General features: G+C 37.8%; 1 protein-coding gene across 10 annotated transcripts in view; it reads left to right on the top strand.

Annotated features, from left to right (window-relative positions):
* The window catches only part of ZNF484 (zinc finger protein 484), a 44,988-nt gene that overhangs the window by 4,630 nt on the left and 14,997 nt on the right, over positions 1 to 25,361 (top strand). For 2 of the 10 annotated variants that reach the window (XM_072842626.1, XM_072842631.1), the window contains exons 2-4: positions 4,765 to 4,809; positions 16,726 to 16,867; positions 17,172 to 17,264. In XM_072842626.1, coding sequence (XP_072698727.1) covers positions 4,795 to 4,809; positions 16,726 to 16,867; positions 17,172 to 17,264 — 250 coding nt within the window. In that variant the 5' untranslated portion in view covers positions 4,765 to 4,794. Of the gene's footprint in view, positions 1 to 1,057; positions 1,141 to 4,764; positions 4,810 to 16,725; positions 16,868 to 17,171; positions 17,265 to 25,361 lie in introns of those variants that run through there. The other 8 variants (XM_072842632.1, XM_072842635.1, XM_072842638.1 and 5 more) reach the window with 6 other exon arrangements.

The raw sequence follows: 25,361 nt of genomic DNA on the forward strand, positions 1-25,361 counted from the left end.
CCTCTGATTTAGCCAATTGATAAAGTACAAATAACAACCTAGACTTCAGATTGGCATCTGAAGCTGGAGTAGGGAGTACTCTTGTAGGACTGAGCCCTCAACCTGTGTGATCTGATGCTAACTCCAAGGTGTTGATGTCAGAATTGAGTTAAATTGTAGGACACTGTGCTGGTGTTGCAGAATTGCATAGCGTGGAGGTCCCTTTCTCTGCCAACTTCCAACACATACACATTTGGTGACCAGAAATATTGAGAATAGAACACATAAATGAGTTTTTTTCCTTTATAGGGCATGGGATTGATTGGTGGAGAGCCAGGGCCATTGGAGGCTCTGTGATCAGGAACTGTAGAATGAGTGATTCGGGGTCTGTGGGCAGCAAGATGAGGGAACCAGTGATTCTGAGGTGTGAATAATGGCTTCTGAGGAAGGTCACTGTGGAGCAGCGGACAGTGGAGCACATTGAGGAGTGGGAGTGAGGAACTAGGTGATGACTTGAGCAGACTCTAAAGTCCGATGACCTCTGATATAGTAAAATGCATTCTGCGTGGATTGCTGATACTGCAATAATAGCAGTAGCTAATGTATAATAAGAATTTATGTGCTGCACGTGGGCTGAGTGCTTTTTAAGTATAAGTTTGTTTTTTTTTTTTTTTTTTTTTTTTAAAGATTTTATTTATTTATTCATGATAGTCATACAGAGAGAGACAGAGAGGCAGAAACACAGGTAGAGGGAGGAGCAGGCTCCATGCAGGAAGCCTGACGTGGGATTCGATCCCCGGTCTCCAGGATCGCGCCCCGGGCCAAAGGCAGGTGCCAAACCGCTGCGCCACCCAGGGATCCCAAGTATAAGTTTGTTTAGAAAGTATGAAGATGGAGAAACTGGAACAGAAGTGAGTTCTCCAGATTGTCACAGCTAGAAGATGTAAGAGCTGGGATTTAAACATCCATTGCTTTGGCTCTGTACTTCTTATTGTCCCGTGTGCCACCTGTTCCACACTGTATGAGGCTCTTGGGAGGACAGCTGAGTGGCTGTCACCATGTGGTGCTCTCTTTGCAGGATCCATTTGTGTTTCCACAGAGCCTTGATGTTAGAGCATTCAGTGAGCCTTCAAGAATCTCTGAAGAATCCACTGACTTCAGGTCAGTGGGCGTCAATGTGATAATTCCACACTTACCAAGTCATACCTAGTCATTTGTCATCTACACCTTCCTTTCCCCATATCATTTCTCTTCTGGATTATTATTATTATTTTATTTTATTTTATTTTTTTAAAAATTTTATTTATTTATTATTATTCATGAGAGACATAGAATGAGAGAGAGAGAGAGAGAGAGAGAGAGGCAGAGACACAGGCAGAGGGAGAAGCAGGCTCCATGCAGGGAGCCCGATGTGGGACTCGATCTGGGGTCTCCAGGATCATGTCCTGGGCTGAAGGCAGGTGCTAAACCTCTGAGCCACCCAGGGATCCCCTATTATTATCTTTTAAAGATTTTATTTATTTATTCATGAGAGGCACAGAGAGAGACAGGCAGACACAGAGGGAGAAGCAGGCTCCATGCAGGGAGCCTGACGTGGGACTTGATCCCAGGTCTCCAGGGTCACACCCTGGGCTGAAGGCAGTGCTAAACCATTGGGCCACCCGGGCTGCTCTCTTCTGGATTATTTTAAAGCAAATCTCAAACATGTCATTTCACTTATAAATATTTCAATATATAAACCTAAAAATAAGTACTTTAATTAAAAATAGCTGCTGTGCTATTATCATACCTTAAAAGATTATAATTTAAAAATACCATTTCATGTAGATTGGATTGGTAGGTAGATTTAGAGGCTTAGTCAGACTCCGGTTCCTTTTTTATTTTGAGATAAGACTACTTCTTAAGTGGTGGTGTGTACTTCCATCAAGAAGCACACAATGTCTGGTTGTCTTTTCTGTGTGTGATGTGAGCAGTTGTTGATTGTTTCCTAGGCCCACTACTTCATTAGGGATGCGAGATGGACATTTTCATTTCTACCATTCCTTCGTTTATTAGCTGGAATATTATAAAAAGAGGAAAAGAGAAACTCCTTTATGAAGTGTTTGGAATAGCTATATAGGAAAGACAGCAGAAATGCTTTATAGGTTTCAAAAATAATAATTTGAATCTCTAACACTTTCCAAAGGTTTTGGAAATGTTCCCTATCTTGATCTGAATGACAGATGCACATGTGTGTGAAGAAGGGAGAAGTTCTAGATACCTAATATTTATGTATTTTATCTACATTATGCATAGTTTGAAAATTAACAAAGAAGTAACTAAAATGTTTATGTTAGTGACTAGGGGCACCTGGGTGGCTCAGTGTTTGAGTGTCTGCCTTCGGCTCAGGGAGTGATCCTGGGGTCCTGGGATCAAGTACTGCATTGGGCTCCCTACAGGGAGCCTGCTTCTCCCTTTGCCTATGTCTCTGCCTCTCTCTTTCTCATGAATGAATAAATAAATAAAATATTAAAAAAGAAAAAAGTGTTTAATAGGAATACCTCTAATATAAAAGATAAAAGCAAAAGTAAATCTTAATGATCTGTCATAAAAAAATATTGTAGGGCAGGTCTAAGATAAAATAGCCAATGACTAATAGTAAAATGACTAGTGTGTGAGTTTTGATTAAAGCCTGCTTCCAAACACAACAGCAAGAAAAGGTCTTTCTGAGATAATTGGGGTATTTTGAATATGAGCAGAAAATTAAAATGATATAGAATTACTAGTTATTTTCTCAGGTATAATGATCTTTTCAGAGATTTATGTAAAGTATTTAGTCATGAAGTGTCATGACATCTGCAACTTTCAAATGATTCAGTAAAAAATGTGTACACATACATACATCTACTTGTGACTTTATGTGTATATAGAAAAATTAAGCAAATATGGCAAAATACTAACTGTTGAAATTAGGTGGGAGGTATGTATGTGTTTTTTGAACTAATCATTTAACTCTTCTTTGTGTTAGAAAACTCATTAAAATTTTGGAAAGAGGCACCTGGTTGGCTCAGTCAGTATCTAGGGGTCCTGAGTTTGAGCCCCACATTGGGCATAGACATTTTTTTAAAGATTTTATTTACTTACTCATAAGAGACACACAGAGGCAGAGACGCAGGCAGAGGGAGAAGCAGGCTCCTCCCAGGGAGTCTGATTCAGGACCTGATCCTGGAACTCCAGGATCACATCCTGAGCCGAAGGCAGATGCTCAACCGCTGAGCCACCCTGACGTCCCTTGGGCATAGACTTTAAAAAAATTTAGCCAGTGCCTGGCTGGCTCAGTCAGTTAAGCATCTGGCTCTTGATCTCAGCTCAGACCTTGATATCACGCCCTACCATTGGACTCCATGTGGGTTGTGGAGCCTACTAAAAAAAAAGAAGGGAGAGAGAGAGAAGGAAAGATTTTTATTCTATTCTATTCTGTTTGTTTGTTTATTTTTAAGATTTCATTTATTTATTCATGAGAGACACAGAGAGAGGCGCAGAGTGTCTCAGCCCATGCCCTGGGCTAAAGGCAGACACTCAGCTGCTGAGCCACCCAGGTGTCCCAAAACAAAGATTTTTAAATAAAAAAGTAAAAATAGGGATCCCTGGGTGGCGCAGCGGTTTGGCGCCTGCCTTTGGCCCAGGGCGCGATCCTGGAGACCCGGGATCGAATCCCACGTCGGGCTCCCGGTGCATGGAGCCTGCTTCTCCCTCTGCCTGTGTCTCTGCCTCTCTCTCTCTCATTCTGTGACTATCCTAAATAAATAAATAAAATATTTCAAAAAAAAAAAAAAAAAAGTAAAAATATTGGAAAATAAGTGACTCAGATCAGCTTTTAAGGTTTGTTATTAACTAGAACCAAATCCACTTACCACATTGTAGCCAAGAAAAAGTTTCAGTTGAAGGTACCCTTTTAAGAACTGTAAGCAAGGGACTTCTGGGTGGCTCAGTAGTTGAGTGTCTGCCTTTGACTCAGGGCGTGATCCTGGGGTCCTGGGATCCAGTCCCTCATCGGGCTCTCCACAGGGAGTCTGCTTCTTCCTTTGCCTGTGCCTCTTTCTCTATCTCTCATGAATAAATACATAAAATCTTAAAAAAAAAAAAAAACTGTAAGCAAAGGAGAAAAGTGAAAAAGCTGTAGGCTCTCTCTTTGGTCTTTCCTGTGAATGTTCTCACTAGTTGGGATGGGCTATTCACAGAAGCTCAGAGCAAACTCATTATAGTCTTTAAAAAGTTACTTTGTTTTTTACTAGCAAATAAGAAGAATATAAAAATTACCTGTAATTTTACCATCACCCAAATAATATATCCGTAAATATGGTAGTATATTTCCTTCCAGTTAATTTTCTTTTTTGTGCGTGAATATTTTCATATACCTGTATACGCATGTATGTGTGCATGTGTATGTACACACAATATTCAGTGAAAATGGAAACATACTGTTTCGTACATCATTTTACTTGTCAGTTTAACATGTTTTTCTACTGTAATTTAATTTTATATAACTTTATGTTCTCAGGATAGCCTATAAATTAAGCAGTCTACAATTATTGGATATTAAGATGTTCTGGCTTTTATATTTTGTTATTAGCCATGCTGTGGTAAGACATCTGCAATTAAATTTTTGTGCAATACAGGATGATTTTTTTTATGATACAGTTCTAGAAGTAAGTTTTTGGGTCAGATACATGGATGCTAAGTGATGTATGTGTCCATGTGTGGCACACTTCCTTTTCTCATCTGTCCCTCTATCTCTTTTCTCAGATCTCTGCCTCTTTCCCAGAAGAGCCAGAAATGACTAAGTCCCTGGTGAGTTCTTATTTCTTCATATATTTATTTGTTGCTTTATTTTCTAGTGGATTTTAGGAACCATTTAATAATCTACATAGTAAGACACAGAAGCATAAATAAATAAAAACTAAGATCAGGGAACAAAAATGAAGTGACTATTAAGTCCAGGTCAAGCTTGGAGTGTAGAAACATGTGACTTGTGTGGTTTTATGCAGCTGTGAACTTTGAACTGAAAGATTATCTCTGATCTTCCTGAAAGACCTAGCAATAATGGAAATGAGATGCTGGTTCATATTGTTGATAAGTAATTTATTTCATCTGTAGTAAAGATATCCTGGTTCTTGATATTTGAGAAAAATTTTGACAGCTCTTCAGGTGGATGGAGACAGAACTGTGTCTTCAGCAACAGCTCTGTTAGTAGAAGTGCACTGACAGGTTTTCTGTTCTTAGAAAGCAGTGCTTCTCACACTTCATATGACTTCAGATTCTTATTTAATAGGATTGGCATTCTCACAGGATGTCATTGGTCCTTGTCCAGGGACTACCTTATAAAGCAGAGTTTTGAGGCTTTATGATGAATGAGTGTTGAATTTTGTTAGGTGGTTTTTCTGCATCAATTGATATGGTATTTTGTTTCTTTGGTTCTTTAGCCTACTGCTGTGATGGATTATATTGATTGATTACATTTTCACATCTTGAGCCAGCCTTGCAACCTTTGAATAAATCCTATTTGCTCATGGCATATACTTCTTTCTGTGTATTTGTATGTGCTAATACTTTGTTAAGTATTTTTATTTCATATTTATGAGGGATACTGATCTAATTTTATTACTACTGTGTATGGATGAAAGTTCCAACTCCCCACCTGGCTTTTTCCCACACCAACCTCTGGAGTGTGAAAGGAGCATCTCTGTCTTTAGCTAGGCAAGAGTGGGAATCTAGGCTACTCACTGGTTCTTTGCTAATGGGTGTGGGATTAGGCCCAAAGTTTCTTTTTTTAATTTGTTGTGTCTGGCTGGAGTATGTTCTGCATAAAAGTTTTCTGCATTTCTAGGTTGCCCCTTTGCTGGTCTTTTAGCCAGAGAGAGTATATTTTTCTTTGAGCTCTCTGTGTTCTCTTGTTGGTGGCTGGTTGTAGGCTTTCCTAGCATCTGTAAGGCTGTATGAAGCAGTTTCAGGAACTCATGCTGTGTAGTTACTTGGTTCCTGAGGTCCTTAGCCAGTTCACCATGTTTTCTTCAGCTTACAGAGTCTTCTCATATTTGGTTTATGGATGATGTCTGTGGTTTTTAGATGTACTTAGTGGGTTGAGAAGGGACAAGTACATCTATTCCCATCTTTCCAGGAATGGAAGTCAGTTCACTGATTCTTTTTTTTTTTTTTTTTTCCACTGATTCTTTTTTTTAAAGAAGTACTTATTTTATATTAAGCATACTCTTACACATTTTTTTCAATTATATTTACCTCTGTGTTCCTTGGATTTTAACTTTTAAAAGTAGGTATTTCATTTTGAATATCATGAAATTAGGCTTGTATTTGCTTAGCTCTCAAATTCTAGCTCTGTGAACTCAATTGAACTGTGTATTTTAGTACTGACTTTCATATATTTATATTGGTACTTCTTGGCTTTCAGGTTTAGGCAGTATCTACTGACTGGAAAATAAGAATTTAACTACCTTTGAGACACTTAGTCCCTCAACATTCACATGCACATTTCTTATGTCCCCTTATGATAGGAATGCCATAGTTTTAGGTAAGTCAATAGGCTGTATTTATTATGAAGAGTATTTTAATTATATTCACAGGTGAGCCATTTACTTTACCTTTTGTGCACTACTTTTTGTTTTGCCTGTAATCAGTAATTGTTTGGTTTAATTGTTTGTTTCATTTTCTACATATGTGTACCTTGTGATTATAAAATGATTAATTCCATAAATCTTCCCAGGTATAGAAAAATCTTTTCAATATGTTAAAATATATTAGATAATAACAGTAATGGTAATCACAAGCCTTATTATACTGCTTGCTGTTTACCAGGCACTATAAGCACTCTCTCTATTAACTAATTTAATTACAACTCCTATGAGGTATCTATAATCATTATCCTCACTTTACAGAGGAGGAAACATCCACAGAAAGGGTAAGTAACTTGCCCAAGATTGCACCACTAGTAAGTGTTGAAGTCAGGTGGAAGCCAAGGAATTTGGCTTTAGAATATAGGCTCTTCATTTCATCTCTAAAGAAACTTCACTCATAGTCTTTGACCTGCTCAAAGTTTGATACTCAGCTACTGACTTGGGGCTTCCCTTTGGCATAGTCCTAGGAATTCCTCTCATGTCGCTTAAGTGTTGGATCTCTTGTTTTAGGCTCCTTCTTGATTTATTCTTTCATTTTTAGAGCCTGTCGTACAGTAGCTCTCTATAAAGTGTGTGGAGGAAGTCAATTTTTTGAGACCTTGCCTATCTGGAAATGTCTTTATTTTACACTCAGTAACTTTATAGTTGGGTTGGGTGTAAATTCTAGATTGTAAATCACTTTTACTCACGATTTTGAAGCCATTGTTTTTACTTTTACCATCTCATTTTCTCTTACTAGATGTGGTAATAAGAATAATTGCCCCCAAAGATGTCCACTGGAAAGTGTGAATATGTTGCCTCACATGGCAGAAGGACTCTACAGATGTGGCTAAATTAAGGAAATTTTTTTTTTTTTCATAAGAGAGAAGTAGAGACATAGGCAGAGGGAGAAGTGGGCTCCTCGCTGGAAGCCCAATGTGGGACTCAATCCCAGGACCCGGGATCACGCCCTGAGCTGAAGGCAGATGCTCAACCGCTGAGCCACCCAGGCATCCCTAAATTAAGGATTTTTAATTAGGGAGATTATACTGGGTTTTCTGGGTGGGCCCTGTGTAGTCACATGGGTCCTTATAAGTGAGAGAGGGAGGCAGGAGGCAGGGAGAGATTGGAAGATGACACTTGGCTGGCTTTGAAGATAGAGGACGAGGCCATGAGCCCCTAGAAGTTGTGTAGGTCAAGGAAACGAATTCTCCCTTTGAGTGTCCAGGAGGAATGAGCACTGCAAACATCTTGATTTTATTTTATTTTATTTTGTTTTGTTTTGTTTTATTTTATTTTATTTTATTTATTTTATTTATTTTATATTTATTTTATTTTATATTTATTTTATTTTATTATTTTATTTTATTTATTTTATTTTATTTATTTTATTTTATTTATTTATTTATTTATTTTTAATTTATTATGATAGTCACACAGAGAGAGAGAGAGAGAGAGAGAGAGAGGCAGAGACATAGGCAGAGGGAGAAGCAGGCTCCATGCACCAGGAGCCCGACGTGGGATTCGATCCCGGGTCTCCAGGATCGCGCCCTGGGCCAAAGGCAGGCGCCAAACCGCTGCGCCACCCAGGGATCCCAACATCTTGATTTTAGCCCAGTAAGATCCATATTGAACTTCTGGCCTTCAAAACCATGAGATAATAAATTTGTGTTGTTTTAAATTTGTGGTATATTGCTGCAGCAGTAGGAAACCATTGCAGATTTTGGTCCCTGGTAGTGGGTTGCTACTGTAATAAACACCTAAAAATGTGGAAGTAGATTAGGAAGTAGATTTGGAATTCAGTAGTGGGCAGAAACTGTAAGAATTTTGAAGAACAGGATAGCAAGAGCCTAGGCTTCCCTAAATGGACTGGTAGTAGAAATATGTTAACCACTCTGCTGGAGGACTCAGAAAGAGGTGAGGAGCACAGTAGGAGAAACCTGTGTTGTTTTAGAGAATACCTAAAGTGTTATAAACAAATTCTTGGTAGAAGTGAGTATTCCAGGTGCTGCTGGTGATGGCTGCAAGGAACTGAGGAGCATGTCACTGGAAACATGTCACAACTCTGTTGTGCAGTGGCAGAAAGCCTAGATGTGTTTGTCCTGGAGTTATGTGGAAAACATTTATAGTAGTGAACGTGGATTTTTCTCTGAAGAGATTTCCAAGCAAAAGATTAAAGATGTAGCCAAGTTTCTTCTTCCTGATTATAGTGATAGGTGACTGTTAAGATGGATTGAGAAGACAGCTGTTAAACAAAAAAGGAACCAGACTTGATGACTTGGGCAATTTTCAGGCTATCAAGATTCCAAAAGATGCCAAAATTAGTTTCACTGTCAAGAAAGCTGTCGAGAGGAAACCAAGGATGTGGATAAATGTTTTATGTTTTTTTCTAGGTTTTGGGTAAATAGCAGGAAAAATAGCACGTACTCCTTTTATTTATTTCTAAGAACGAGAAGTCTCAATCTTTGATTTTATTTTATTTTATTTTATTTTATTTTATTTTATTTTATTTTATTTTATTTTTTAAACATTTTATTTATTTACTCATGAGAGACAGAGAGAGAGAGAGAGAGAGAGACCAGACAGAGGGAGAAGCAGACTCCATGCAGGTAGCCCAATGCAGGACTCGATCCTGGACTCCAGGATGATGCCCTGGGCCAAAGGCAGGTGCTCAACCGTGGAGCCACCCAAGCATGCGTTATTTTATTTTTTTATTGACACACAATATTACATTGGCTTCAGCTGTACAACACAGTGATTTGACAAGGCTATACATTGTGGTATGCTTACCACAAATGTAGCTACCATCTGTCACCATATAACGCTGTCATGATACTATTGGCTCTATTCCCTATGCTGTACTTTTTATCCTCATGACTTACTCATTCCATAACTGGAAGTCTGTACCTCCCACCCCCCTTCACCCATTCTACCCCTACCCTCTGTCAACCATTAGTTCTCCGTATTTATGGGTTTATTTCTGCTTTGTTTTGTTTTTTAGATTGCAAATGGTATTTGTTTTTCTCTGACTTGTTTCACTTAGTAGAATACCCTCTAGGTCCATCCATGTTGTCACAAATGGCAAGATCTTATTCTTTTTGGTTTCTGAGTGATATTCCATTATATGTTATATTATATATATATATATTTTTTAACAAGTTTTTAAAAGACTTTTTTCATTTATTTATTTTTTAAAGATTTTATTTATTTATTCATGAGAGACAGAGAGAGAGGCAGAGACACAGGCAGAGGGAGAAGCAGGCTCCATGCAGGGAGCCCGATGTGGGACTCGATCCCAGGACTCTAGGATCACACTCTGAGTCCAAGGCAGGTGCTAAACTGCTGAGCCACCCATGGATTCCCATGTTCATTTATTTTTTATATATAGAGAGAATATGTGTGAGCCTGGGGAGGGGCAGAAAGAGAGGGAGAAGGAAATTCCCAAGCAGACTCCCTGCTGACCAGGGAGCCCAACACAGGGCTCAATCTCATGACACTGAGGTCATGACCCAAGCTGAAACCAAAAGTCGAAAGCTCAACTTACTAAGCCACCCAGGTGCCCCACTACATCTTTACTCATTCATTTATCGATATGGACACTGGGATTGCATCTCTAACTTGACTGTTGTAAATAATGCTGCAGTAAACATAGGGGTACATGTATCTTTCTGAATTAGTGTTTTTGTTTTCTTTGGGTAAATACTCAGTGGGTGACTGGATTATATGGTATTCCTGTTTTTATTCTTTTGAGGAACCTCCATACTGTTTTCTTTTTCTTTTCTTTAAAGATTCTGTTTGTTTATTCATGAGAGACACAGAGAGATAGAGAGGCAGAGACACAGGCAGAGGGAGAAGCAGGCTCCATGCAGGGAGCCTGACGTGGGACTTGATCCCGGGTCTCCACGATCATGCCCTGGGCTGAGGGGAGTGCTAAACCCCCGAGCCACCTGGGCTGCCCCCATACTGTTTCCTGGAGTGGCTCCATCAGTTTGCATTCTCACCAACAGTGCACATCCTCATCAACACTTGTTATTTCTTCTTTTTGATACTAGCCATTCTGACAGGTATGAGATGATAAGTCATTATAGTTTTGGTTTTTATTTCCCTCATGATTAGTTATGTTGACCTTTTTTTTATGCTGTTGACTATGTATATCTTTTTTGGAAAAATGTGTATTCCGGTCCTCTATTTTTAATCATTATTTGGGTTTTTTTGGTGTTGAGTTGTCTAAGTTCTTTATATATTTTGGATATTAACCCCTTATTGGATATACCGTTTGCAAATATCTTCTCTCATTCACTAGGTTACCTTTTCATTTTGTTGATCTTTCCTTCCCTGTGTAGAACTTTTTTATTTTGTTGTAGTCCTAATAGTTTATTTTTGCTTTTGTTTCCTTTGCCTAAGGAGACATATCTAAAGTGTTGGTAAAGCCATTGTCAAAAAGATTATTGCCTATGTTCTCTTCTAGGAGTTTTATGGTTTAAGGTCTCACATTCAGGTCTTTAATACATTTTGAATTTGTTTTTGTGTATGGTGTAAGAGTATGGTCCAGTTTCATTCTTTTGCATGTAGCTGTCCTGTTTTTCCAACACTGTTTATTGAAGAGACTGGCTTTTCCCTATTGTATATTCTTGTCCCTTTTGTTATAGATTAATTAACCATATAATCATGGGTTTATTTCTGGGTTCTCTTTCTGTTTCATTGACCTATGTGTCTATTTTTGTGCTACTATTGAACTGTTTTGATTACTACAGATTTGTAGTATCTCTTAAAATATTGGATTGTAATACCTCCCACCTTCGTTCTTTGATTGCTTTTACTATTCAGGATATTTTGTGGTTCCATAAAAATTTTGGTCTTATTGTAGATCTGTGAAAAATACTTTTGACATTTTAATAGAAATTACATTGAATCTACTGATTGCTTTGGGTAATATGGAATTTGAACAATATTCTTCCAATCCATGAGCATGGTATGTTTTTCTATTTGTGTTGTCTTCAGTGTCTTTCTTTCATCAATGTTCTATAGTTTTCAGGGTACAGGTCTTTCACTTCTTCTGTTAAGTTTATTCCTATTCCTAGACATTTTATTCATTTTTTTAGACATTTTATTCTTTTTGATGCAATTGTAAGTAATTTCTTTATCTTTCTCTTTCTTTCTTTCTTTCTTTCTTTCTTTCTTTCTTTCTTTCTTTCTAGATTTTATTTATTCATGAGAGACACGGAGAGAGAGAGAGGCAGAGACACAGGCAGAGGGAGAAGCAGGCTCCATGTAGGGAGCTTGACGCAGGTTTCGATCCCAGGTCTCCAGGATCAGGCCTTGGGCTGAAAGTGGCGCTAAACCGCTGAGCCACCGGGGCTGCCCATTAATTTTTCTTTCTGATAGTTGTTAGTGTAGAGAAACATAACCAATATCTGTACTTTTTGTATATTAATTTTGTACCTGCTTTACTGAATTTATTTCTAATATTTTTTTTGGTGGAGTCTTTAGGGTTTTCTATGTATAGTACCATGTCATCTGCAAATAGTGACAGTTTTATTTCTTCCTTATCGTTTGGATGCCTTTTCTTTTTTCTTTCTAATTGCTATGTCCTGGACTTCCATACTATGTTGAATAGAAGTGGTGAAAGTGAATAGCCTTGTCTTGCCCCTGAAATCTAAAACAGTAAAATTTCAATTACTAGTAATGAAATTGAACTGATAATGAAAAAAACTCCCAAGAGACAAAAATCTGGGACCACATGTGAATTCTAGCAAACATTTAAAAGAGTTAATACCTACTCTTCTCCAACTATACCAAAAAACAGAAGAGGAAGGAAAGCTTCCAAACACATCCTAAAAGGACAGCATTACCTTGCTACTAAAACCAAAGACACTACAAAAAGGAAAACTTTAGGCCAATAACTTTGATGAACATAGATGCAGAAATCCTCAGCAAAATATTACCAAATTGCATTCAACAATACACTCAAGGGCTCATTCACCATGATTAAGTGGGATTTATTCAATCTTTGCTTTATCTTGAATGTTTAGTACATTTATGTTTAATGTAATGGCTGATATACTTGCATTTATATATACTTATTATTAGTTTTGCATTTGAACCATTAATTTAATATTATTTCCCCATTCCTTTCTTGATCTTCTTTTAAGTTATTCAAAATTCTACTTTTCCTTAGTTAACTTGCTCATTATATACATTCTTTTATTTGTTAGCATAGATATAATATTCATCTTTAAATCATTATTTTTTTTAAGATATATTTATTCATGAAAGACACAGAAAGAGAGGCAGAGACATAGGCAGAGGGAGAGGCAGACTCGCTGCCCTATATGCGACTCGATCCCTGTGTCTCAGGATCACAACCTGAGCCAAAGGCAGATGCTCAACCATTGAGCCACCCAGGCATCCCTCTTTAACACATTATTATGTATACTCCTTTCTCAATAATTCTAGGATTCTAAATCACCTTAATTTCATTTACTATCTCACTTTTGCATTAGTATTTTCATGCATTTAAATTCTACTATGTTTTAAAAATTGCTAGATATTACTATTACTGTTTTTTTGCAGTCAGTATTTACAGTTTTATAAAGTTGGATTTGAGGAGCTTCTTGAATCTTTGGGTTGATGTTGTTCACTGATACTCTCAAATACTGCTTTTGCCTCACACTCTCCCCCCTAGTCTTTTCAGACTACAATATATTATTCCTTTTCACTGTGTCATATATTTGACACATGTCACATGATTTTGTGTTTATTTTCATTAAAAAAATCTCTGTGATTCAGTTTGGATAGCTTCCATTTTCTTGTCTTCTATTTTATTAATTCTGTATTCTGCTGTTATACCTATCTCAGTTCTTGATTTAATGTATTAAATGTTTTAACTTGAATTTTCATTTGATTCTGTTTTTTTTTTTTTTAAGATTTTATTTATTCATGAGAGAGAGAGAGATGGGGGTGGGCAGATACATAGGCAGAGGGAGAAGCAGGCTTCATGCAGGGAGCCTAATGTAGGACTTGATCCTGGGACCCTGGGATCACGCTCCGAGCTGAAAACAATATGCTCAACTGCTAAGCCACCCAGGCGTCCCTTGATTCTATATTATAAATCCTAATTCTTTGATGAAATTCTCCATCTTTTTATCTATCTCCAGTTGCCTGTTGGACCATTTTTATTGAATATTTTTTTTACCTGATTTTGGCCATTTAAACCTATCTTTGGTATACCTAGGAGAGTGAGAGAGAGAGAGAGAGTGTGTGTGTGTGTGTGTGTGAGAGAGAGAGAGAGAGAGAGAGAGAGAGAAACAGGGTATGAAGCATTGTAAAGGATCTGGATGATGGTAATTTTTCTCAACAGAGGATTCATCTTTTTCTTGGCACCTTTATCCAGTCAGGCACAGTGTTGGATCAAGGCTGAGTTGAAGCCTTAACCTCTGGTTCATCTTGACCATCCAGGATTTTCTGCTGAGAGCCCGGTTTGTCCTTTGTACACCCTCCTGGCAGATGCCCAACTATGTTTTCTTTCCAGACTACTGAAATTTTGCTTTGCTTTTTCAGATGCTATCTGGTTTTTAGTCTTTTGCCCATGTAGCCCTAGAATTTGGCAGATGTCTCAAGGGGAAAACTGGTGTGTGTTTGAGTCCTGGTTTCTCTATCATCCAGCTACAGCCTTCTACTGGTTCAAAGGTGGATTCTTATCTTTGCTAACACCTAGAATTGATAAATACTTCCTGTATAAAAGTGGCTACATACATCAGCTTAAATTTTTAATGTTCTCTCCAGAGTCTTAGCCCCTAATAGCTTTCTTGTACTTTAAAACAGATGATTTCAGTATTCATCTGGCATTTATAGTTATGCTTGGAAGAAACACCGGACTCCCAAAAGCTCTTGTGTCCCATCTGGAGATGGCAGTGCCTCAAAGAGCCCTTTTTATATACCATACAGTTCGTCCATTTAAAGTATATGTTCATTGGTTTTTAGTATATTCACAGAGTTGTGTAACCAACATCAGTTTTAGAATATTTCCGCTAACCTCCCCTTCCTCCTATCCCTAGACAGTTACTAATATTTCTATAATAATAAGTACTCCTGTTCTAAACATTTTATATTAATGGAATCATAGAATATCTGGCTTTTTGTGACTTTTACTTCAAGATTCGTCCACACTGTAGCATATATCAGTACTTCATTCCTTTTTATGGCTGAATGACATTCTGTTGTATGGATATAGCACATTTCTTTTTAGCCATAATTAGTTCACAGACATTAGGTTGTTCTATTTTTTAATATTATGAATAATGCTATTATGAACATTCATGTGCAAGCTTTATGTGGACAGATGTTTTCATTTCTATAGGGTATATGCCTAGAAGTGGATCTCTTGGGTCATATTATAACTCTGTTTAACTTTTTGAGGAATTGCCACTGTTGTGCAAAGTGGCGTTCCATTTTACATTTTTACCATCGGCACATGAAGATTCCAGTTTTTCTACTTCCTCACTGATGTTTATTATTATGTAATTTTTATTGAAGCCATCCTAGGGGGTATTTTTCCCTGATGACAAACAATATTGAGCATCTTTTTTATTATAGTCACCTCAATGAATTTGAGCATCTTTTTTATTATAGTCACTTCAATGAATTTGGATTTCTGTATCCCTTATGACTAAAGATATTGAGGATATTTCCATGTGCATTTTGGCCATTTGCATATCTTTGAAGAAATGTATATTCAGATCCTTTACCCATTTTAATTGGATTATTTATTTTTTATTGAGTTATAAGAGTTCTTTATATAGTCTAGATACAAGTCCCTTTTGGACATATAATTTATAAAACTCATATCCCAGTTTTTGGGTTGTCCTTTCACTCTTTTCATGATAGTCTTTTTAAGCACAAAGGTTTTAATTTTTTTTAAAGGTTTTAATTTTAATGAAGTCCAGTTTATTTTTTTTTTCTTTGCTTGTGCTTTTGATTTTTATGTCTAAGGAGTTATTGTCAAATCCAGTGTCAAAAAGATTTACTCTTTTATTTAATTGTAAATTTGGCTAAAGAAAAAAAAATTTGGCTAAAGATGAGAACATTTAGGCCTTTGATCCACTTTGAGCTAATTTTTTTTTAAGATTTTACTTATTTATATGAGAGCCAAAGTCAAAGATAGTGACAGAGCACAAGCCGGGAGGAGAGGGAGCAACAGGTTCCCCACTGAGCAGAAAGCAGGACATGACCTGAGCCGAAGGCAGATACTTAACTGACTGAGCCACCCAGATGGCTGAGCCCTAAGCTAATTTTTTTATGATATGAAGTAGTGGTCCAACTTCATCCTTTTACCTGTGGATATCCACTTGTCCCAGCACTGTTTGTTAAAAACTTTTTTTTTTTTAATTTTAAATTGTTCTGACACCCTTGTTAAACATCAATTGACTATGAATATGAGGGTTTACATGTGGATTCTCAGTTACATTCCATTGATGTATATGTTTCTCTTTATGCTAGTACCACACTGTTTTGGGAGAAAAAACCTTTTTTAAAATCTTTTTTATTTTATTTTATTTATTTATTTTTTAAAAGATTATTTATTTATTCGTAGAGACAGAGAGAGAGAGAGAGGCAGAGACACAGGCAGAGGGAGAAGCAGGCACCATACAGAGAGCCTGATGTGGGACTCGATCCCGGGTCTCCAGGATCACACCCTGGGCTGCAGGCGGCGTACCGCTGTGCCACCAGGGCTGCCCTAAAATCTTTTTTAAAGAAAGAATGGACTTATTCAAAATGAATGGCAGAATATATTTTATTGTTCACACAAAGTGTTAATGACATGGCCTAGAAAATGCACAAATCATAGATTTACAGTTATGAATTTTCACAGCTTATTTCTTTGAAACCAGCACACCAGTGAAAACAAGACCAAAACTACCCAGAATATCATCAGTACCACAGAAAGAATGGCATATTTTTAATGATTTATTTTTTCCTTCAAAATAATAATATGTGTTTAGTGAGGACCTTATTTGTTGTAATATGTTAAAAATCATTAAAAGTAAGTTCCTAAATATCTTATTTCCATTCTTCAATCCTCATCCTTCACATTGAATAGGAATGTGTTTTTCAGGGATCAGTGTCATTCAAGGATGTAACAGTAGACTTCAGCAGGGAGGAATGGCAACAATTGGACCTTGCTCAGAAAAGCCTATACAGGGATGTAATGCTGGAAAACTATTTCAACTTGATCTCAGTGGGTAAGCACAGCTCCACTGGGAATAAGGCTGGGCTGTTTGAGTATATTTTCATTCTCAGTGGAATTTTTTTTAATTATTTGGGATTTCTGAGGTATGTGGGAGTTCTAAAGACTGCAGGACATCTGAAATGTGTAATAGTTTTGTCATTTTGTCCTATGTTATTAATTATCCCTTTGGGAAAAAAATTATCCCTTTGGGGTATTATGAAATATACCTTTGTTCTGCATGAACTTTTCTGAAAAGTAAATGAATGTCTCACTGAATGGCCTCTGAAACCAAGTCTTCTACCATTTCCTGTTAATAGGGTGTCAAGTTCCCAAACCAGAAGTCATTTTCAACTTGGAGCAAGAGGTGCTACGTATGCTGGCTGGTGACATCTGCAGTCACAGTCATCATGGTGAGTAGGAAAAAACCAGGAGAGGGGGAAGCAGTGTGAGTGAACCTCCCCTGGACTGGCAGAGGCTTCAGCTGTGAAGCACTGTTGATGTGCTGCTTTGGTAACTAGTTGGTCTACTCCCCTGGACATCTGAAGGCCCTCCCCACACAAGGCCTCTTCCTGGATTAGTGTCTTTATCTTTGTAGGAGGGAATGTGCTGTAATTACTGGTACTTTGGATCTAGGATCCTGCTTTATGCTTCTTCTCCCTTTCTCTAGCATTTTTATTCTTTTTACTTTCATCATATCAAGGTCTTCAATCCTTTTCTTACACATTCAGAAACTAATTGTTTCACCATTTTATTTTATTTTTTATTTTATTTTTTCTTTTTAATTTTTATTTATTTATTTATGATAGTCACACAGAGAGAGAGAGAGAGGCAGAGACACAGGCAGAGGGAGAAGCAGGCTCCATGCACCGGGAGCCCGACGTGGGATTCGATCCAGGGTCTCCCGGATCGTGCCCTGGGCCAAAGGCAGGCGCCAAACCGCTGCGCCACCCAGGGATCCCCATGTTTCACCATTTTAAAAAATTACTGTGGGACATATTCTTGTAAGTTGTTTTTCATTTTCTCTCTTTCCCTGAGTGTTTCAGAATTGCCATTTAGAGATAGCCTTCCTTTATTATCTCCCATGCCTCTCCTCTGTCAACTTTGAGGGTACCATTACTACATGTAGGAGGCAGCTTTTTGCTAAATAGGACACTAGTAGTTATGTGTTCTGACATTTTCTTTTTTTTTGGCTAGTGTAATACAACACTGAGTTGATCTTTCTAACTAATTTACTTTGACATTTTACAAAAAGTTGTACTTTGTTAACAGGAAATTGAGTTGATTGTATTCCTTAGTTTTTATTTAATTTTATCATAATGTATTTAACCCCCCATTTTGTTTTTTTGTTTTTCCCTTTTAACTCTCACTCCTCATGTTTGTTGTTATCCTTAGAGGTAACTGCTCTCATGTAGTTGATATGCTTGCTATCTATCCTTGAATTTGTAGGGTATTTGTAAAATTTAAATTGTTGATACTTTTTAATTTGTAGAAATGGTACTATGCTGTATGTCCTACTCAGTTTATTTTTTTCCTCTTAGCACCAAATTGATTCATGTTGCAAAGTGTTTTTTAGAAAAATTCATTGCTCCTAACTGATGCATATCCTTCCATACTTTGGATATATATCACATTTTACTTGCCCAGCTTCCCACTATTACAATTAGTATTGTAATAAATTTCTTCATGAACTATTCTTTGGGGATGAGAATTTCTTTGGAAAGAGTAATAGGATTGCCTATAATTGGGTTATAATATTTTATTTGATGGAGTATGACCACATTATTTTCTAGATTAGATATGTCCTTCTATAATACAATACAAGAATATCAGTTTTTCTGTATCCCTGCCTCTGTTTCTAATAATTTCTAATAATTTGGCCAATCCAATAGATTATAATTTCTAAATTACTACTTTGTGTTTCTCTAGTAAAATATTTTGAAAATCTCATCATGTATCTAGTAATAGATTCTGACTTTATTACTCTTTCCAGTTTTATTGAGAAATAACTGATAAATATCACTGTATAAATTTAAGGCATACTACATGATTTGATTTGCATATATTATGAAATGATTACCACCATAGGCTCAGATAAATCCATCTTCTCATACAGATACAATTAAAAAAAAAGAAAAAAGGGGGAAATTGTTTTTTCTTTTTGATGAGAATTTAGGATCTACTCTTAACAGCTTTTCTATATGCTGTACAGCAATGTTAGCTCTAGTCACTGTGCTGTGCATAATATCCCTAGCACTTATAGCTGGGGGCTTGTACCTTTGACCACCTCCCTCCACTTTCTCTCCGAGGCCCTCTGCCTCTGGTAACCACAAGTCTGATCTCCTTTTTTATGAATTTGAGTTTTTTATTATTAATTTTTATTTATTTATTTTTTTAAGATTTTATTTATTTATTCATGAGAGACACAGAAAGACGCAGAGACACAGGCAGAGGGAGAAGCAGGCTCCACGCAGGGAGCCTGATATGGGACTCAGTCCCAGGTCTCCAGGATTATGCCCTGGACTGAAGGTGGTACCAAACTGCTGAGCCACCCGGGCTGCCCAATTTGTTTTTTGTTTTTTTTTTTAGATTACACATGTAAGTGAGACTATGTAGTATTTGTCTTTCGCTGACTTAATCTCACTTAGCATAATGTTTTCAGGATCCACCCACGTTGTTGCAAATGGTAGGATTTCCTTATTTTTTTATGGCTGAATAATATTCCATTGTATATATACATTACAACTTTATCTATTCATTCGTTCATTGATGGACACTTAAGTTACCATGTCTTGACTATTACAAATATATCTATAGTGAATGTGGGGTTGCAAATATCTTTTCAAATTAGCATTTTTTTTCCTTTGGATATATTCCCAGAAGTGGAATTGCTAGATCATATAGTAGTTCTATTTTTAATTATTGATGATCCTCTATATATAGTGGCTACTCCAGTTTACAATCCCACCAATGGTACATAAGAATTCCCTTTTCTACATATCCATGCCAGCATTTGTTATCTTTTGTCTTTTTTTTTAAATTTATTTATCTTTTTGTCTTTTTGAAGATGGAAATTTCTAACAGGCATGAGGTGGTATCTCATTGTAGTTTTTTTTTTTTTAAGATTTTATTTATTCATGAGAGACACAGAGAGGCAGAGACACAGGCAGAGGGAGAAGCAGGCTCTGTGCAGGGAGCCTAATGTGGGACTTGATCCTGGGAGTCTGGGATCAAGCCCTGAGCCAAAGGCAGACCCTCAACCACTGAGCCACCTAGGCGCCCCTCTCATTGTATTTTTTTTTTAAGATTTTTAAAATTTATTTATTCATGAGAGACACAGAGAGAGGCAGAGACATAGGCAGAGGGAGAAGCAGGGTTCCTGCAAGGAGCCTGCTGTGGGACTCCATCCCAGATCCCTGGATCACACCCTGAGCCCAAGGCAGACGCTCAACCACTGAGCCACTCAGGCACCCCACCTCTCATAGTAGTTTTTTTTTTTTTTTTTTTTTTAATTTTATTTTATTTATGATAAGCACACAGTGAGAGAGAGAGAGAGGCAGAGACACAGACAGAGGGAGAAGCAGGCTCCATACACCGGGAGCCCGATGTGGGATTCGATCCCGGGTCTCCAGGATCGCGCCCTGGGCCAAAGGCAGGCGCCAAACCGCTGCGCCACCCAGGGATCCCAATTTTTTTTTTAAGATATTTATTTACTTATTTACTTATTTACTTATTTATTTATTTATTTAGACAGAGAGGCAGAGACACAGGCAGAGGGAGAAGCAGGCATCATACAGAGAGCCTGATGTGGGATTCGATCCAGGGTCTCCAGGATCACGCTGCAGGCGGCGCAGGCGGCACTAAACCATTGCACCACTGGGGCTGCCCTCTCATAGTAGTATTTTTTTTTAATATTTATTTATTTTTTTTTTATGAGAGAGAGAGAGGCAGAGACACAGGAGGAGGGAGAAGCAGGCTCCATGCTGGGAGCCCGACGTGGGACTCGATCCCGGGACTCCAGGATCGCGTCCTGGGCCAAAGACAGGCGCCAAACCGCTGAGCCACCCAGGGATCCCCTCTTGTAGTTTTAATTCACATTCCCCTAATGGTGATTGAGCATCTTTTCATGTACCAGTCAGCCTTTTTACATATCTTCTTTGGAGAAATATCCACTCAGGTCCTTCACCCATTTATTTTCTGATTTAGATGATATTTATTTATATTTTTTCAGTGTTTATTTAAATTCCAGTAGTTAACCTACAGTGTCATATTACTTCAGCAGTACAATATAGTCAACATTTATTTAGCACCCAGTGCTCACCACAAGAGCACTCCTTAATCCCCATCACCTATTTCTTCTTTCTTTCTTTCTTTCTTTTTTCTTTCTTTCTTTCTTTCTTTCTTTCTTTCTTTCTTTCTTTCTTTCTTTCTTTCTCTCTCTCTCTCTCTCTCTCTCTCTTTCTTCTTTCTTTCTTTCTTTTTAGATTTTATTTTTTTCTTTATTTGAGAGAGAGAGAGAGTGCAAGAGAGAGCGAGCACTAGTGGAGGGAAGTGAAAGGGCAGAGGGAGAGGGAGAAGCAGACTCCCTGCTGAACAGGGAGCCTGATGTGGGACTCCATCCCAGGACCTGAGATCACTACCCGACCCCAAGGCAGATGCTTAACGACTGGAGCCACTCAGGTGCCAAGGGTATTCTCCCAGGTTGGGGGCATAAGTATTACATGATCTTGTGATGGATAGACCCCTTAATTATGATATGGTATTCTTCTTCTTCATCTCTTGTTATTGTCTTTGGTTTGTATTTTATTTTACGTTTTTAGTGGACAGAAGGTGAGAGGAATCCCAAGCAGGCTCCATGCCCAGCACATGAGCCAAATGAAGGACTCAGTCTTACAACCCTGAGATCATGACTTGAGCTGAAATCAGGAGTTGGACACTTAACTGATTGAGCCACCTGGGTGCCCCTAGTCTTTGGTTTAAAATCTAGTTTGTCTGCTTTAAGTACTGCTACTCTGGCTTTCTTTAGACATTTATTCACATGGTTAATGGTTCTCCATCCCCTCACTCTCAATCTGCAGGTGTCTTTAGGTCTAAAATGAGTCTCTCATAGGCAACATATAGATGGGTCTTGCTTTTTATCCATTATGACACCCTGTATCTTTTGATTGGAGAGTTTATTCCATTTACATTCAGAGTGATTATTGATATATATGTATTTAGTGGCATTTTATTATTTGTTTTGTTGTTATTTCTGGAGATTTTCTATGTTCCTTCCTAGTCTTTGTCACTTTTGGCCTCTTCTTTCCACTGAGAGTGTTTTTTTTTTTTTTTTTTTAAAGATTTTATTTATCTATTCAGGAGAGATGCAGAGGCAGAGACAGAGGCAGAGGGAGAAGTCAGGCTCCATTCAGGGAGCCCAATGCGGGACTCAATCCCAGGACTCCAGGATTACACCCTGAGCTAAAGGCAGACGCTTAATGAGCCACCCAGGTGTTCTGAGAGTCTCCTTTAATATTTCTTGCACAACTGGTTTAGTGGTTATGAACTCCTTCAGTTTTTGTTTGTCTAGGAACCTCTTTAGTCCTCTTTCTATTTTCAACAATAGCCTTGCTGGATAGAGAATTCTTGTCCTTTGCCCATTTTTTAATTGGGTTATTTGATTTTTTGCTCTTGAGGTGTGAGTTTTTAAGATATATTTTGGATATTAACCTCTTATCAGGTATATGGTTTGTAAATATCTTCTCCCATTCCATGTATTTTCATTTTGTTGTCTATTTCTTTTACTGTTGCAGAAGCTTTTTAGCTTTGGTTCTACTTGTTGATTTTTTTTTTAAGATTTTATTTATTATTAGAGAGAGAGAGAGAAAGAGAGGCAGAGGGAGAAGCAGGCTTCATGCAGGGAGCCTGACGTGGGACTTGATCCTGGGTCTCCAGGATCACGCCCTGGGCTGAAGGCGGTGCTAAACTGCTGAGACACCTGGGATGCCCCGATTTGGGTTTTGTAGCTTTGCTTTAGGTGTCACATCTGAGTTCATTTTCCATGTTTGACTGCTGACATCCTCTAAGTCTCATCCTTCAGTCTCACATCTAGGCAAACCAATAAGAAAGCCCAAGTGCTCCCTCCCTTGGTGCTGATGGGAAGCTGCATAGGAGCAGTCAGCCTGGCCTCACTCTGCAAACACCATTAAAAAACCCAGTCCTTTTCCTCTCTCTCAATCTACTTTGAGCCTGCTTGGGAGCTCTCCCTTGAAAGTTTCATTACTAAAAAAAAAAAAAAAAAAAAAAAAAAATTTCGTTACTAAGTAACAAATGGTTTCATACCTTATTGGTGTGTGTGTTGCATAATCACTCTTGACATCTGAACCAAATTGGAGTGGGGGTCCATTCTTCCTCTACAGATGACTTAACAGATGGTTCAGTGAGTAGGATGTCTAGACGGTCCCTACCACCACAGGAGTCTTTTTCTTCTCTTAATATCAGGCTCCCCTGCCTGCTGATGACTACATACTTTGAGCTGAACTGCTTTATGCTGCATTTCATAAGTCCTATAAGCCTCTATCATATATATAACCATCCCACTTGAAAGTTATTAGCATTTAGGGACAGATGTGTGTCTCAGATTGAATTAAGTGTCTCAGTTCCCACATAACTTGTGACCAGCATTAGGCTTGGCTCAGGGAAACAAATACGGTGTCACCATTGGTGTGTGTCTCAATCAGCCATTGGCCCTTGTATAGAATACTCAGGGTAATGAGTGATAGCTTTTGCATATAAGGGCCCCTCAGGTGGCCAGTTATGTGAAGGAAGAGCAGGTATAGTACAGCATGCTAAAAGCAGAGCACTCTCTTTTCAAAATTTTGTCAGGTTCTCTTGGCAGTTTTTTATTTTCCCTATGGCTCATCTTCTCAAATAATTCTTTCTGCCCTTTATAGTAACGTTTATCTTCTAAAAAATATAATTTGGATGCCCTCTTCCTCTTACTTTCCTGTGATATTACTCAAAACCATGTCTATATTTTCTCATGCTTTTAGGTTATTCTAACCCTATTTGGATGGGCTAATCCTCCCCACCCTGCTTTTTTCACTAGTTTATCTTAGGTGCTACTAATAGATTTCACTGCTTAAAACACCATGTTTGGAGTGCCTAGGTGGCTCAGTTGGCTGAGCTTCTGACTGTTGATTTTGGCACAGGTCATGATTGAGCCCCACATCAGTCTCCATGCTCAGCACCAAGTCTCCTCGTACCTGTCCCTTCCCCTCTGCCCCCTCCCCGCTTGTACTCACGCTTTCTAAATAAATAAATAAATAAATAAATAAATAAATAAATAAATAAATAAAACAAAAACACCGTGTTTATCCTGTCATAGCTATATGGAGCCACACTAAATGTACTGCCTATTATATAACACCTGAAAAATATTTCTCTCAGTGGGTTTGTAAACTAAAGAAAGTAGTTTGCAATTCATATTGCCTCATATTTGCAATTCATATTGTCTGTGTTTAGTGCCCATGATTATGTTTACTTTGTTCTAATTTTTTTTTTTTTAAGATTTTATTCATAAGAGAGAGGGAAAGAGATTGGGAGGCAGAGACACAGGCAGAGGGAGAAGCAGGCTCCATGCAGGGAGCCTGACGTGGGACTCTACCCAGGGTCTCCACGATCATGCCTTGGGCTGAAGGCAGTGCTAAACCACCGAGCCATCCAGGCTGCCCTGTTCTAATGTTTTTTAATGATCCCCCTGCATCTATTTGTTTTGCAATCTGTCTGCCTATTCAGATACTTATTCTTTTGTTTAGTCTTCACTTCCCCTTGAGTGTGTACATGACCAGTACAGCATACATGGCTTTTTCCTTTTCTAATTCAGCAGTCCACAGAAACAGACAAAACTACATTAAATTATGTGATAACTGAATCTTCTCCCCGTTTTTCATTTAAATGTTTCTGTAGAGAATTATTTAACAAAATTAAATTCTTGAATTTATGTGATGAGCTGAGAAGGTTATTTTTCTCTTTGTGAGCAATGTAAAAATTTTTTCTGCTAGGAACAATTCTAAGGGCCAATAATTATATTAGGAAAGGAAAAATAACTGCATGAAATGTTTAAAATGTCAGCCATTGTGCATTAAGCGTTGGTTACAGTGCACATATGTGCCAGTTAAGTATGAATATGAGTGGCTCAGAATATCTGGTCTTTGTTTTTGAGTTAAAGAAAAGAAGGACCCCAGATGATCTGTGAAAGAGTAATGAATTTTGAATAGGAACAGAGGATCAGAAAAAATAGCTGAATGGGGAAAAAAATATAGTTGATCCATGGACAGCGTGAGGCTATATGACCCTTCATATAGTTATGAATCCACATGTAACTTTGCCCCAAAACCTAGCTACTAATAGTCTTCTGTTAACCAGCAGCCTTATTGGTAACATAAACAGTCATTTAACACATATTTTGCATGTTAGATGTATTACATGCAGTATTCTTACAACAAATTAAGCTAGAGAAAAGAAAATGT

This window comes from Canis lupus, chromosome 1 (assembly GCF_048164855.1).
Source record: "Canis lupus baileyi chromosome 1, mCanLup2.hap1, whole genome shotgun sequence".
NCBI classification, from domain to species: domain Eukaryota; kingdom Metazoa; phylum Chordata; class Mammalia; order Carnivora; family Canidae; genus Canis; species Canis lupus.